Genomic DNA, 15,536 nt, shown 5'->3' on the forward strand with positions numbered 1-15,536 from the left:
TATAGTTGTTTTTCTTACGGTTTCGACACAGATACGCACTTACGCGTCAATTCAGACTTTCCTACATCAGAACACCATCCTTGCACAATGACACAAACCCTCTAGCCTTCTGAATTTCATGGCCATTGGTGCTAGAGAGTGATTGACATAACCTGGCAACATAATTACACAAAGAGTGCTGCAGACGGCCTTCCAGACTCCGCTTTCAGGTACATTTCGATTTTAAAGGCTTTACTATTCACCATAACAAAGGAGCTCTCCACTGACATTTTCCATGCAGTCATGCCTGAGCTGTGAGCAGGGAAAAATTCTGGAATATCTGTGTAACTGTGTTTTCTCCTGCCATGGGGCTATAAAGTTTGACAACTCATCCAGAAGCATTCTGGGAATGAAAAAACGGAACTTGGGTTGTAGACTGGACACACACTATTTTTTTATTTTTTTATTTTTTTAACGTACACATCACTTCTCAGAAATCCTTCTCGTTGGAAATGGCCCAAGGATTCAAATGCACCGCTTTATCACACCACACTCTCATTTGACAAGGTGTAAAAAACACCTGGGTGACATGAAATTCTGCCTGTGGTATGAACACAGAACAAACTCGAACTCTAGTCTATCATATTTTTGGTCAGAGAACAATTCCAGTGGAACAATTGTTAGGAAATTATAGGAGAGCTAGGAATGTATGAATAATAAAGATTTTTTTGCTAGACTAGTAGGAAATCATCTCCAGCTGGACTGTAAATTCCCACTCAATCTTTATAACGTATGCAGATTATCAATGGGCCTTGAGCCCTATTATTTTGTTAGCCTGTCTGGAGGGAACGAAACTAAAATGAAAGTACTGTCATTATTTACTCACCCTCGTACCGTTCCAAACCCACAAAGACAAAAAGAGATTTTTCTTTTTGTTATGTCTTTAAACAACTCTTGCCATACAGTTTCTATGTCTTTCAAAATCAGACCATTAAAGTATAAGCATAGGTTTGGAAACACAATCGATGGGTGAAATATTCCTTTAACGCTCTCATGGACATGTACGCTCAAGCAAACCTCTGTGCATGTTTTGCTTTCAGCTCTGAGGGATCAACGTCTTTAAAACATACATGCATCAATAGAGTTTTTATGTGATGTTTACTGTCTAACTAACAGGAAAAAGGCATGAGATAAACATTTTGATCGAAAGTAATTAGTATCATAGACTGTCTTGTATGGGTGATGTTTGTCACTGCATTAATGAGTAATTTTATAAGCAGTTTTGCTTCTATAAATATGCAAAAAAGATCTGCTGGAATTTGACATTTTGAATGTTTTTCTGAGACCTCGTTGCGGTTGTCATGAGTGATGAAATACGACAGTGGCAACAATGTTCTTTCCCGTGCACAGCTCGCAGACACGCACTGTATTTACCCCAGTGAAATAAAAAAAAAAGAAAATCGACTGACAAATGATTCACTCTTGGGTTATGAAAACAAAAACTTATGTCAAGATTTATTACAACCACAGACTCTCCGTATTTTATAGTTTTATGTTTTGAACTGCTTTCACTTGTAAGTTTGATCTGTGCATATTTCTCTCCTGATTCAGACAAAATGGCTTTTTGACTGTAGAAAGCGATATTATGGATAGAGGACTTTATTTATGTATTTTAGCCAAAAAAGTTGAAAATGTCTCGATAGATCACATTAATGCACAATTTTTTGACGTTAATTGATGGGCTGGAGTTGTGTTAATTATTTGTTCAGCTGTTTGAACTCTCATTCTGACGGCACCCATTCACTGCAGAGGATCCATTGGTGAGCAAGTGTAATGCTAAACTTCTCCACACTCATTTACATCTTGGATGATCTGAGGATATGTAAATTTTCAGCAAACTTTCATTTTTGGCTAAACTATTTCTTTAATATGTGCCCTGACAAAATCTTAACCATTGTGATTAACAGTGTTGGGGTAACGCATTACAAGTAACGTGAGTTACGTAATCAGATTGCTTTTTTTCAAGTAACTAATAAAGTAACGCATTACTTTTTAATTTACAAGAAAATATGTAGAGAAATTAGGAGTGAGATGTTACTTCAGTTCTAGAATAAATGTGAACATGCATTAATTCATCTCACTCAAAAAAAAAAAAAAAAAAAAAAAAAAAACAGATTTAGTTTCCCTCAAAATTAATAAAAACAATTAAATGCAACTCAGAATATGACACAAACCTGCAATAATTAAATATGTTAAATAAAACATATATCCTTTATGTATTTTATCCTTATTTATTAACCAGTGTCTTTGCTGCTGACCTTCGATGATCCAATTCAACCATATTAATAAGCAAAAGTTACTTAAGATAAACTAACATTTATTTTTTGGTTATTTTTGCTTATTTATTTAAAAAATGTACTTTATTGCTGAAGAATGTTGAACTTCTGCGTTCTACTGTACAGACGTGAATTTAATTTTCCTTCAGCCTGAGGCTTTTGGTGTGAAAGGGCTTTTACATTTGACAAAAATATAACTTTTTACATTAAAACAAGCAAGCACGCCCTGCCCAGATTTAAAAAGTAACGCACAAGTAACGAAACACATTACTTTCCATAAAAAGTAACTAAGTAAAGTTACTTTTTTAGGGAGTAACGCAAAATTGTGATGCATTACTTTTAAAAATAACTTTCCCCAACATTGGTGATTAAAGGAGAAGTCCACTTCCAGAACAAAAATTTACATATAATGTACTCACCCCCTTGTCATCCAAGTGTTCATGTCTTTCTTTCTTCAGTCAAAAAAAAAAAAATGTTTTGAGGAAAACATTTCAGGATTTTACTCCATATAGTGGACTTCTATGGTGCCCCAAGTTTAAACTTCCAAAATGTACTTTAAACGCGGCTTCAAACGATCGCCAAAAAAAAAACGACAGTTAGGGTATTTCGAAAAACTCTCATTTTCTCCCTCAACTACAAAATTATCCTATTTCACAGTTTTACCTTTTTTGTTAAGGGTGTTTGATGATCTTTGCATGTTTACTTTGCAAAGACTGAGTCAGTAAATGATTTTTGAAGTTGAGGGAGAAAATACGATCAGAGTTTTTCGACATACCCTAACTGTCCTGAACCAGAATACACAGAGTTCAGGGAGAGCGAGACAAGACGAGCATTTGAGATTAAAAAGTATATAAATTATATATTTTTTAATGAAAATAACCAATCGTTTTGCTAGATAAGACCCTTCTTCCTCGGTTAGGATCGTTTACAGCTGCATTTGGGCTCGTGTGAAGCCGCATTTAAACTGCATTTTGGAAGTTCAAACTCAGGGCACCATAGAAATCCACTATATGGAGAAAAATCCTGAAATGTTTTCCTCAAAAAACATAATTTCTTAACGACTGAAGAAAGAAAGACATGAACATCTTGGATGACAAGAGGGTGAGTACATGATCTATAAATTTTTGTTCTGGAAGTTGACTTCTCCTTTAAGCTCAATTATATAAATACTATTTGTAAAAACAATCTTGAAACCAATTACACAGACTGGAGCATACAAATAATATCAGTGGTAGGCCTATATTATTTTGCCAGCACTTGTTTAATGACATCTCCTGAGATCTAAATGAACTCGTTAAGGAAGAGACACGAGCCAAACTAACCACGCTAGAAAATAATCACAATCAATTTTCTTTTCAAGAACAGACCAATTACTGGACGTCTGCTTTCCACTGAACAATTCACAAACAAGCATTAAAAATATCATATTATGCAATTCAAAGATTCTTTACGTTACATCTGCACAGTGCATGCTACACTTTTAAAAAGTTACATAATCTGACTTTAAAACACTTGAAGATTCCAACTTCATTCATTCATCACTATGGAAACGACGGTGACTGTAGCAGAATGAAACCTGAACGGATGGGTGCAGCGTATGTGTGTGTGTCATCTGTCCAACTGAACCATATCAGGTTCCTTCACTGGTCCCTGATGACAGATTCCTGCGGTGCTCTGGCTAGCACAGCTAGACATTATTTTCACACTATAAGCTTGCATTTACTCATACCATCTGCTCTGATGCCTTCACAGTATTTCCAAAAAACATATTGATATTAAACATCGTTGACTTGCAATAGGATCCGATACTTCGCAATATTATACACAGTGTTAATTTTTTAACTGCACTATGAACTGCATGATTACTTCATGAGACACACTATTTCTGGATGCTTTGTATTTATATTGGATAGAACAGTATGGACCAATTTCGAGTAGACGTCACAGTTACATCACTCGTGCATAGTGGTTGCAGAAAAACACTGGTAACAAGTGGAGAGAAACGGGAAAATCCACAAAATAAGAGATAAAATGTATAGTTGTGCCTTTGGATGTCAGAATCGGAATGCAAATCATTTATTTTAAATACGGTCATCAAAACCGCCATTTGAAGCTAAACGCAGATGTTCAAACAGACAGACTATGGGTGAAACCCGCTATGATTAATCTACTTTTATATAACAAAATATATAAACTCAAAAGAGAGAATGGCGAGTTTATTTTTCTTATCAGAATAGTGATATATAATCTCGGAATTGCGAGAATAAAGTCAGAATTTTGAAATATAAACTCAAATTTACCTTTTTATTATTTATTCTATACTGTCATTTTCTGCAACCACAAAAAAAGTTATCACTCTTTACAAACAGTAAATTGGTCTATTGGGAGGTAATTAAGTAAAAGCAGCGATGCTACAAGCTTACATTTTTTACTACAAGTTACAAGCTACTTTTCCCAAAAAGTAGGGATGTTTTGCGCAAAAACGCAGCGTCACTGGTTTTCGTGGTAGGTTGTGACAAATACCCCACTTGATGCAAAGTTGAATTACCTTGGCCTTTTTGCCCCATGCATGTGCTCAAGAGCGCTCCCTATAGCATCTAGAAGAACGGTACATAAGATTCACTGTAGTGAATCATTTGAAAGATTCATGAATATGAACATATTAAAAAAAAAACTTGTATATACACACTGCCGTTCAAAAGTTTAGGATCAGTATGATCTTTTCTTCTCATCATGGCTATGTTTATTTTTGTTAAAAATACAGAAAAAAACTGTAATATTGTGAAATATTATTGCAATTTAGAATAGTGGTTTTCTATTTTAATATATTTTAAAATAGAATTTATTCCTGTGATGCAAAGCTGAATTTTCAGCATCATTACTCCAGTCTTCAATGTCACATGATCCTTCAGAAATCATTCTAATATGCTTATTTATTATCAATTTAAAAACAGTTGTTTTTTTTTCTGGAACTTGTGATTTTTTTCAGGATTCCTTGATGAATAAAACGTTAAAAAAAGCAGATTTTATTTAAAATAGAAATATTTTGTAACAATATACAGTACACTACCGTTCAAAGTTTGGGGTCAGTAATTTTTTTCTCTTTTTTTCTTTCTTTTTTTGAAAGAAATAAATAGTTTTATTTAGCAAGGATGTCTTAAATAAGTAAAAACTTATATTGTTAGAAAAGATTTCGATTTTGAATAAATGCTGTTCTTTTTAACTATTTGATCATTAAATAATCCTGAAAAAATATCACAGATTTCAAAAAATATTAAGCAGCACAACTGTGTTGACTCCAACATTGATAATAAATTAGCATATTAAAATGATTTCTGAAGGATCATGTGACACTGAAGACTGGAGTAATGGCTGATGAAAATTCAGCTTTGCATTACAGAAATAAATTATATTTTAAAGTATATTAAACTAGAAAACTTATTTTAAATATATTTTACAATATTATTTTTTTCTGTATTTTAATAAAAATAAATGGAACTTTGATGAGCATAAGAGAACTTAAAAAAAAAAAAAAAACATAAAAAATCTTACTGATCCCAAACTTTTGAACGGCAGTGTATAATGGTTTAAAAGTGATTAAAATAATTAAAAAACAACACATTTAAAAAATAATAATAATTCAAACAATAATAATTGGTCTATTGGGAGGTAATTAACTAAAAGTAGTGATGCTACAAACGTACATTTTTTACTACAAGTTACAAGCTACTTTTCCCAATAAGTAGGGATCTTTTGCGCAAAAACGCAGCATCACTGGTTTTCGTGGTAGTTTGTGACAAATACCCCACTTGATGCAAAGTTGAATTACCTTGGCCTTTTTGCCCCATGCATGTGCTCAAGAGCGCTCCCTATAGCATCTAGAAGAACGGTACATAAGATTCACTGTAGTGAATCATTTGAAAGATTCATGAATAGTTTGGGATCAGTATGATTTTTTCTTCTCATCATGGCTATGTTTATTTTTGTTAAAAATACAGAAAAAAACTGTAATATTGTGAAATATTATTGCAATTTAGCATAGTGGTTTTCTATTTTAATATAAAGTATATTAAACTAGAAAACTGTTATTTTAAATATATTTTACAATATTATTTTTTTCTGTATTTTTAAATCAAAATAAATGGAACTTTGATGAGCATAAGAGACTTTAAAAAAAAAAAAAACATAAAAAATCTTACTGATCCCAAACTTTTGAATGGCAGTGTATAATGGTTTAAAAATGATTAAAATAATTTAAAAAAACAATACATTTAAAAAATAATAATAATTCAAACATTGGTTCAAAAAATGCATCTTGTTTGTAACGTGAAATATGGAATTACATCCTGCAGTTTATTATTGTTTTCGCCTTGATTCTATAAATTATAGTGCTTCTAGTTTTATTAGATACATTTATCTGTTTGGCTTGCCTTGAAGGTTTTCACATTTTAATAAGCCACACACCTCCAGAGGGATCTTACTTCTGATAGATACCTCATGATCAAAATTTTCAATTTTATAGATGAGTATGTTATCAGTAGCTTTGGAGCATGGGATCTATCCTCCACACCACATCTACAAAACATTAAAGAGTTTTAAACAAGGTAAAGTTTGACGCAATCCACCCATAATCCATAATCATCCATTCTGAGAAGCTAGAAGTGCACAGAACCCTTTCTAATTCATGGCCATGAACATATGAGGCCAGCACATAAGAGCCTACATCTCAAATGCTCCTTTATCTATCCCCTCTTAACATATACATTTATATACAGAACACCTTTCTCAAAAGTGCACAGAAGCGGCTTCTTTACTAGAGCAAATGTATGCAGATGGAATTCATGTTCTGCAAAAGTCCCTAATGTAAGGTTACAAGGCAGTGCGTCCTCAAAGCACTGACTCACTGGTGTAGGATGACAGATGAGTGTTCGCTGAATAGAAAGCCACGATCAAACTCCAGGATGAATTCTGGGCAAGCGCACCTCGTTTTTGAACAGTTACACAACAGAACGTCTATGAAGAACCTCACGGCAAAAGCGCAGCAGCTGTGAAACTGTCAAAACACTGTATGCGCTACATCAATATCCGCCTACAAAGGTGGATGTGCTAAGAGATGTCCTTAAACACAAGAATATGTGCAAGTAAATAAACAAGACATTGAAATAAACAAGCAACGAAGGGCACAACCAGGACCAATATAGAATTTCCTATAGTATCTATAGCTGACAGCGATATGAAATATCTCTAACTCACATTAATGTTCCTGAGTTTCTTCTTGCCCCTCTCTATTCGGCTGAAGAGTCTGTGATGTTCTCTAGGTGTCTGCTGGAGAAGGCGGTCATCGATGGATATGGTCTTCCTAAGAGGCACTCTATCCCTCCAAGGCTCTGGGACACGACTATGTGAATCCACACTCCGAGGGAAGCGCTTCACTTCCGACAGTGACGACGTCTCCCCTCGGTCATGGTCACGCAGCACTGACCCTGAAAGAGAGAAACAGACACCTCAGGTGATAACTGACACCCAGAGAGAAAGAAAACACCGCAGAATGAGGATAGGACCAAAACTTTGCCTCACAAGAACACACATTTTAAAGTGTTTGCTCAAATGTTTTATATATGTAATATATATATATATATATATATATATATATATATATATATACACACACATTTAGGCCTACGTTTAAGATGTATGTATTTAAATTACATATAAACTTCTCATATATTTGGTTTTAACATAAATAAACTAATATATATTAGTCTTTATCTTGCAATTCTGACTTTTTATTTCACAACTGCGAGTTTATATCATGCAATTCTGAGAAAAAAAGACTTTATAGATGTTTACTCATTTATTGCTGAAGAATTACTATATTTCTTGCTTAAAATGAACCCAAAATAGGTTGGAAATTGCCATTTATAAATATGTTAAATAAATCTACATTTATTAATAATTTGAATAAATAATAATTCAATAATATATATATTTTTTAATTCTTAAAAATAAATGTTCGCCTTTAGTGCTGATGCCTCTAGTAATTGTGTGTCTGCTTTTTAATTTTGGGTTCATTTTTAACCAGCCATATAGTCATTTTTAAAAAATAGTTGAGTTTAATAACTAACCAGAACTACCTTAACATTTTACTCAACCGCTGGGTCAAAACAACCCAGTCACTGAGTTTGTCCATATTTGACCTAGCGCTGAGTTGTATTTAACCCATGTATGTAAATATATTAATACTATTATTAACCCTTGATCTTAAAATATTAAAAAAATCCATATTAATTCCACCAATATAAATCATGTCAATATATAAAAGGGCACTTATCTAAACTTCCAGATAATGTAATTTTATAAAATTATGTAAATATTACAATGCTTGCTTAAATACAATAAAAAAATAATAATTTATTACCCTGCTGCCTTAAAATTTTAAGTTAAGTTTAGTCAACTTGAAATGTTAAGTTGTAGGCTCAGAATTGCAAGAAAAAGTCTGAAATATGACATAAAAAGTTACAATTACCTTTTTTATACTTTTATTACATGGCAGAAACCGGGGCCCTTACATACATATATGAAGCATTTTATGTATCTAAAATACAAGTTAATAATTTCACTAAATGACATTGGCTGGCAGTGTAAATAAGCACAATTTAATATCAGTCAAATTAAAATGGATATTTCATATTTTAAGATCAAGATTAATAAAAATAATAATAATAGATTAAACAATAATAAAATATAAACATAAACATAAATTGAAAATTGAAAATAATAAATCAGGTAACAAAGTTACAATTTCTTTAATAGTACTTAATGTGTTTTAAATACAAAGTATTTTTTTTTTAATCTCATATATTTTAACTATTTTAATATTGCTTATCCCACAATGCAAAATAAATTTTACCTGTTTCTTACTGTACCGGTTTCATATATGCATTTCTGACAAATATGCATGACACTACCAGTCAAACCTTTTTGAACAGTTTTTTGATTTTTAATGTTTTTTAAAGTATCTTCTGCTCACCAAGCACACATTTGTTTGATCTAAAGTACAACTAAAACATTTTGATATATTTATACTATTTAAAATAACTGTTTTCTATTTGAATATATTTTAAAATGTAATTTGTTCCTGTGATTTCAAGCTGAATTTTTAGTATCATTACTCCAGTCACATGATTCTTCAGAAATCATAGTATTCTGATCTGCTGCTCAAAAAACATTGGAAATTTAATATGCTATTCAAATACATAAATCTTAAATTTAGGCCTGAATTTTTTTTGAGTATAGAAAGCAGCAGGACTAAGGAGGAATTTTGTATAAATGAGAAATCACTTAAAAAAGGGGGGGGAAAATGAATAGAACGTTTTAAATAGCCCATCCTCTCACTTCCTCTCAATTCTCATTTAAACTGCTCTGATTAAACATCTTCCCACTGCTTCTCCGGTGAGTCATGTCTGTGACAATTTCACCGTAATGAACATGGTGTAAAAAAAATAAATTACCAACTATTGTACCACATAGATGAATAAAAGTCAGTTTGAATGTCTAAAAATTTCACTTTCACCTCAAGTAACATAAAAAAGTAAAGTATTTTGAAGATCTAATAGAGCAGTTCTTGTAAACTGGAGGCTCATAACGTAAACACACACATGCGCCGTATGTTTCTAGGTTTGTAAGCGGGGTGTTTTGTTTCTCTGTACCATCAGCTGGTGAGCAGCAGTTCTTGCTCTTTATCCACTGAGCAACTCATAGCATGGTTTCTTCTCCTCCACTTACAATTAAAACTGCATGAAGACCTGTTATTGTCTTCCCCTCTGAGACTGTTGTGAAGCAAACATCCTCTGAAGTGGATGTCAAATAAACATTTATGAATTCGGTTTTATAGCTACAGTACAACCCACTGTGTTGCATCTGTAACAAATTTTAATGGTGTCCTGATAAAACCTTAACCATTTGGATAACCAAACTCAAATATATGATGCTAATTTCAGAAAAATATCAACAAATCACATAAATGTGGTGAATACAGAGGGTAACGGTGGTACATTATTTCAGCAGCGCTTGTTTAATGACAAGATGGAGATTCTGAATTTAAAGTAACTTGCAATTTTGAGTCATAAAGTCAGAATTGCGCAAATCTGACTTTTTGTTTTTAGAATTACGTGACATAAACTGGCAATTTCGAGAACATAGTCTTTTTTCCCCCCAAAAATGAACTTTATAACTCGCAATTGAGAGTTTATATCACGCAACTCTAAGAAAAAAAAGTCAGAGCTGCAAGTTTTTATCTCGTAATCCTGACTTTATAGATATTTACTAATTTATTGCTTAAAAATTACTATATTTCTTACTTAAAATGAACCCAAAATAGGTTGGAAATTGCAATTTATAAATATGTTAAATAAATTAACATTTATTAATAATTTGAATAAATAATAATTAAATAATAAACTTTTTTTTTATGTCTTATGAATAAATGTTCACCTTTAGTGCTGATGCCTCTACTAACCGTGTGTCTGATTTTTATTTTTGGGCCATATAGTCATTTTTAAACAATAGTTTAAATAACTACCCAGAACTATCTCAACATTTTACCCAACTGCTGGGTCAAAACAACCCAGTCACTAAGTTTGTCCATATTTGACCTAGCGCTGAGTTGTATTCAACCCATGTATGTTTCTATTTTATTATTGTTAAATATATTAATATTATTATTAATCTTGATCTTAAAATATAAAAAATCCATATTAATTCCACCAATATAAATCATTTCAATATATAAAAAATGGCGCTTTTCTAAACTTCCAGACAATGTAATTTTATGAAATTATGTAAATATTACAATGCTGGGTTAAATACAACCAGCGCTGTAAAAAAAAAACAAACAAAAATAAATTTGTTGAGTCAACTTAAAATAATTTGTTACCCTGCTGCCTTAAAATTTTAAGTTAAATTTAGTCAACTTAAAATGTTAAGTTGTACTAAGTGACTACTTAGATATTTGAGTTGACTAAACTAAAAATTGGTTTGTTAAACTTAAAAGCTGGGCTTGTTACCCAGCTGCCTTCAAATTTTAAGTTGAATCAACTCAAAAGTTGTCACTTAGTACAACTTAACATTTCAAGTCGACTAAATTTTTTGGAATTGACTGAACTTTAAATTTTAAGGCAGCGGGGTAACCAATTATTTTAAATTGACTCAACAAATTGTTTTTTAACAACAATCTAACCTCCTGGGTAGTTTTATTAAATTCAACTGTTGTTTAAAAATTACTATATGGCTGGTTTAAAATGAACCCAAAATAGGTGTAAATTAAAAAAAATCTGAAACTTAATTACTAGAGGCATCAGCAATAATCAAAAGGTGAACATTTATTAATAAGCAATTTAAAAAATGTTTATTATTTAATTATTATTTATTTTACTTCTTAATAAATGGTCATTTATTGAACATAATAATACATATAAATTTACCTTTTTACCTTTTCTAGGTTCATTTTAAGCAAGAAATATAGCAATTTTTAAACAATAGTTGAGTTAAATAAATCTACCCAGAAGTTTAAACCATTTAACCCAACAACTGTCAAAACAACCCAATCGCTGGTTTTGTCTATATTTCACCTAGAACTGTGTTGTTTTTAACCCAGCATTTTTTAGAGTGTGGGTTGTTTTTACCCACTCGGTTGGTTAAATGTTTAACCCAACCTTCTGGGTAGTTTTATTTAACTCAACTATTGTTTAAAACATTACTATATGGCTGGTTTAAAATGAACCCAAAATAGGTGTAAATTAAAAATCAAACACATAATTACAGTACTAGAGGCATCAGCAATAACCAAAAGGTGAACATTTATTAATAAGCAATTTAAAAAATGTTTATTGTTTAATGATTATTTATTCTAAATGAATAAATAATTCTAATTCTTTTACCCAGCACTGGCTTGTTTTTCACCCAGCATTTTTAGAGTGTGGGTTTGTTTTTACCCACTCGGTTGGTTAAATGTTTAACCCAACCTTCTGGGTAGTTTTATTTAACTCCGCTTTTAAGCAAGAAACATGGTCATTTTTTAACATAAGTTGAGTTAAATAAAACTATCCAGAAGGCTGGGTTAAACATTTAACCCAATTGCTGGGTTTGTCCATATTTCACCCAGTGCTGGGTTGTTTTTAACCCAGCATTTTTTAGAGTGTGGGTTGTTTTCACCCATCCGTCTGGTTAAATGTTTAATACAACCTTCTGGGTAGTTTAATTTAACTCTTTTAAGCAAGAAATAGGGCCACTTTTAAACAATACTTGAGTTAAATAAAACTACCCAGAAGGCTGGGTTAAACATTTAACCCAATTGCTGGGTTTGTCCATATTTCACCCAGTGCTGGGTTGTTTTTAACCCAGCATTTTTTAGAGTGTGGGTTGTTTTCACCCATCCGTCTGGTTAAATGTTTAATACAACCTTCTGGGTAGTTTAATTTAACTCTTTTAAGCAAGAAATAGGGCCACTTTTAAACAATACTTGAGTTAAATAAAACTACCCAGAAGGCTGGGTTAAACATTTAACTGCTAGGTTAAAAACAACCTAGCGCTGGGTAAAATATGGACACACTCAGTGATTGGGTTGTTTTGACCCAGCGGTTGGGTTAAATGTTTAACCCAACCTTTTGGGTAGTAACCCAACCGCTGGGTATGTCCATATTTTACCCAGCGCTGGGTTATATTTAACCCAGCAGTTTTTAGAGTGTAGAAACACATTTTCAGTTCATTTTTCTGAAGGGGCCGGAAGTGCGCATCTTTGAAGAAACAACCACATTCAGTGGTATTAAATGATAATCATATTCACATACCACTGTATTTACATAACACTCCAAGACACTGCAAAGCAATACCATGGCATTCAAGTAAACCATGGTAGCACAATGGTATTTTAATTTTGAACTGCCAAGAACACTTGTCACATCACAATCACAGTCAACTTTCTTTCAAAAACAGCCCAATTACTGGACTTCTGCATGTTCCATTGACAAATCCACAAAAATAACCCAATGAAAACCTCAGCATTTTATGCCATTCAACCATTCTCATTAGTTACCCAGGTGTCAACCCAAGCGCAGACTGCACGCTACAGCCTTAAATTATGTAATCTCACTTGTCAAACACATAGACTAACTTTGTTAGCGCATCACTATGGAAACGACGTTGACTGTAGCAGAATGAAACCTGAACTGATGGGTGCAGCGTCTGTGTGTGTGTCATGTGTCCAACTGAACCATATCAGGTTCCTTCACTGGTCCCTGACGACAGATTCCTGCAGTGCTCTGGCTAGCGCAGCTAGACATTATTTTCACATTATGAGCTCACATCTACTCATGCCATCTGCTTTGATGCCTTCACGGCATTTCCACACACCATATTGCTATCTGACATGCAAACCACATTATTAAAACAATATATTACTGTATATTGCCAACCTGATCCTGTTTGTTACACTCTTTAGATTCTTACTCTATATTCAGCTTTTGAGGTTTGAGATTCAATCCCAGCAGTCCCATGTCAACAAAGACCAACCAAGCAGTTCTGTGTTACGTGAAGCTGTTATATCACATCACCTGCGGTGACACTATTCATAAACCCTCCTACAGCTTGAGTGTGGCTGTGGGGCTGAGCGCACTTACAAATCGAGTAAGTCTGCAAGCATTTTTTACAAAATGGCCCCACTTTAAAGTCAAATAAGCGATCAAAACACACAAGGATGTCGGCGTTCTTGATGAAGCGCCGCTGCTGTCTTTCAAGCGCGGTTGAGAGTAAAGCATTTGATAAGTGTAATTTAACACCGAGTCCAACTAAATTAAAGACGTGAGAAGAATCTTAAGACCTTAAAACAAACCACAGCTGGTGCTAATGATCCCAGTTTCCATGACAACCGTTTGGGTTCCATCTTCGTCATCCTCAAAAGCAAAGGGTAAAGAGGTGCTGGCTCTGGGGTCACTGGTCTGTTCATTCATCGGGAAGGCCATATTTCTTGCCAAAAGACACACAGCATGTCATCGAGGGCCATTAGTGGAGGACAACACATCTTTATTAAACAGTCTAGGAAAGTTTAGCAGCATATTTGCTCATAATATGCAGGCTAGTAAGGAGATATGGCCAAAATCATGATCTTTTTGGGACTTCACATGCTACTGTACAGAAGTAAGTACACTGTATATAATCATTTTTGAGGCTTTAAATGAAACAAAGATTATTGGAGTATGTTTTACAAGAAATTACTTTTTCAGCCTTTTTACTAATGTTAATAATTCAGTATGTTACTTGCCATTTTTGTAATTATTTGTGAAATGTGCTAGCAAAAGTCTCTTTCAGTATAGTATGCAAGTGTAATTATAATTATTTTTTACATTTATTTTTAGAATTCTAATTATTATTATTGAAAAGTAGTATTTTTTATTTTATTGAAATTAGTTTATTATTTTATTTATTATTTTATTATTCTTGTTGCACTTAAGTAAGCATTTGCAGCTTAAAATGAAAACTGAAAAAGGTGCAAAAAGTTTTACAAGAAAATATTATTTCAGTCTTTCAACTAATGTTAATAATTTAGTTTGTTACTTCCCATTTTTTGTAATTATTTGGGAAATGTAATGAGTGAAATTGTCCTACACAATTTTCAGTATGCAAGTTAATAAACAAAAATATTTTATTATATAAATTAATATTTTTTTTTTTATAATTAAACATTATTATTATTGAAAAATAGTAATTAAGTAGTATTTTTTATTTTATTTAAATTAGTTTATTTCATTATTCTTGTTGCACTTAAGCATTTGCAGCTTAAAATTCAAACTTAAAACTGAAAATGACACAAAAGTTTTACAAGAAAATAGTATTTCAGTCTTTCTACTGTCTTTCTACTAATGTTAATAATTCAGTATGTTACTTGCCATTTTTTGTAATTATTAGTAGCAAATTCTGAGTGAAAATTGTCTTACACAATTTTTTCAGTATCATACGTTATTTTAAGTTAATTTAAAAAACAAATGTAATTATTTAACTCAGTGTTTGTAATTTTTTTTTTTTTTTACATTTTTATTATTGACATTTTTTTTATTTTATTTATATTAGTTTATTATTTAATTTATAACTTTATTATTCTTGTTGCACTTAAGTAAGCATTTGCAGCTTAAAATGTAAATTGAAAATGGTGCAAAAAGTATATATATA

The 15,536-nt window shown here is 32.2% G+C and overlaps 2 protein-coding genes across 3 annotated transcripts in view; one reads left to right on the forward strand and one right to left on the reverse strand.

Moving 5' to 3' along the window:
* Positions 1-15,536, reverse strand: part of ankfn1 (ankyrin repeat and fibronectin type III domain containing 1) — a 103,369-nt gene that overhangs the window by 74,190 nt on the left and 13,643 nt on the right. For both annotated transcript variants that reach the window (XM_051124306.1, XM_051124307.1), the window contains one exon: positions 7,569-7,798. In XM_051124306.1, coding sequence (XP_050980263.1) covers positions 7,569-7,798 — 230 coding nt within the window. The remainder of the gene's footprint in view (positions 1-7,568; positions 7,799-15,536) is intronic.
* Positions 14,420-15,536, forward strand: part of si:ch73-256g18.2 (small integral membrane protein 36) — a 25,719-nt gene continuing 24,602 nt past the window's right edge. Inside the window, exon 1 of the mRNA XM_051124310.1 lies at positions 14,420-14,507. The gene's annotated coding sequence lies outside the window, so the exon portion shown is untranslated. The remainder of the gene's footprint in view (positions 14,508-15,536) is intronic.

This window comes from Labeo rohita, chromosome 12 (assembly GCF_022985175.1).
Source record: "Labeo rohita strain BAU-BD-2019 chromosome 12, IGBB_LRoh.1.0, whole genome shotgun sequence".
Lineage (NCBI taxonomy): Eukaryota > Metazoa > Chordata > Actinopteri > Cypriniformes > Cyprinidae > Labeo > Labeo rohita.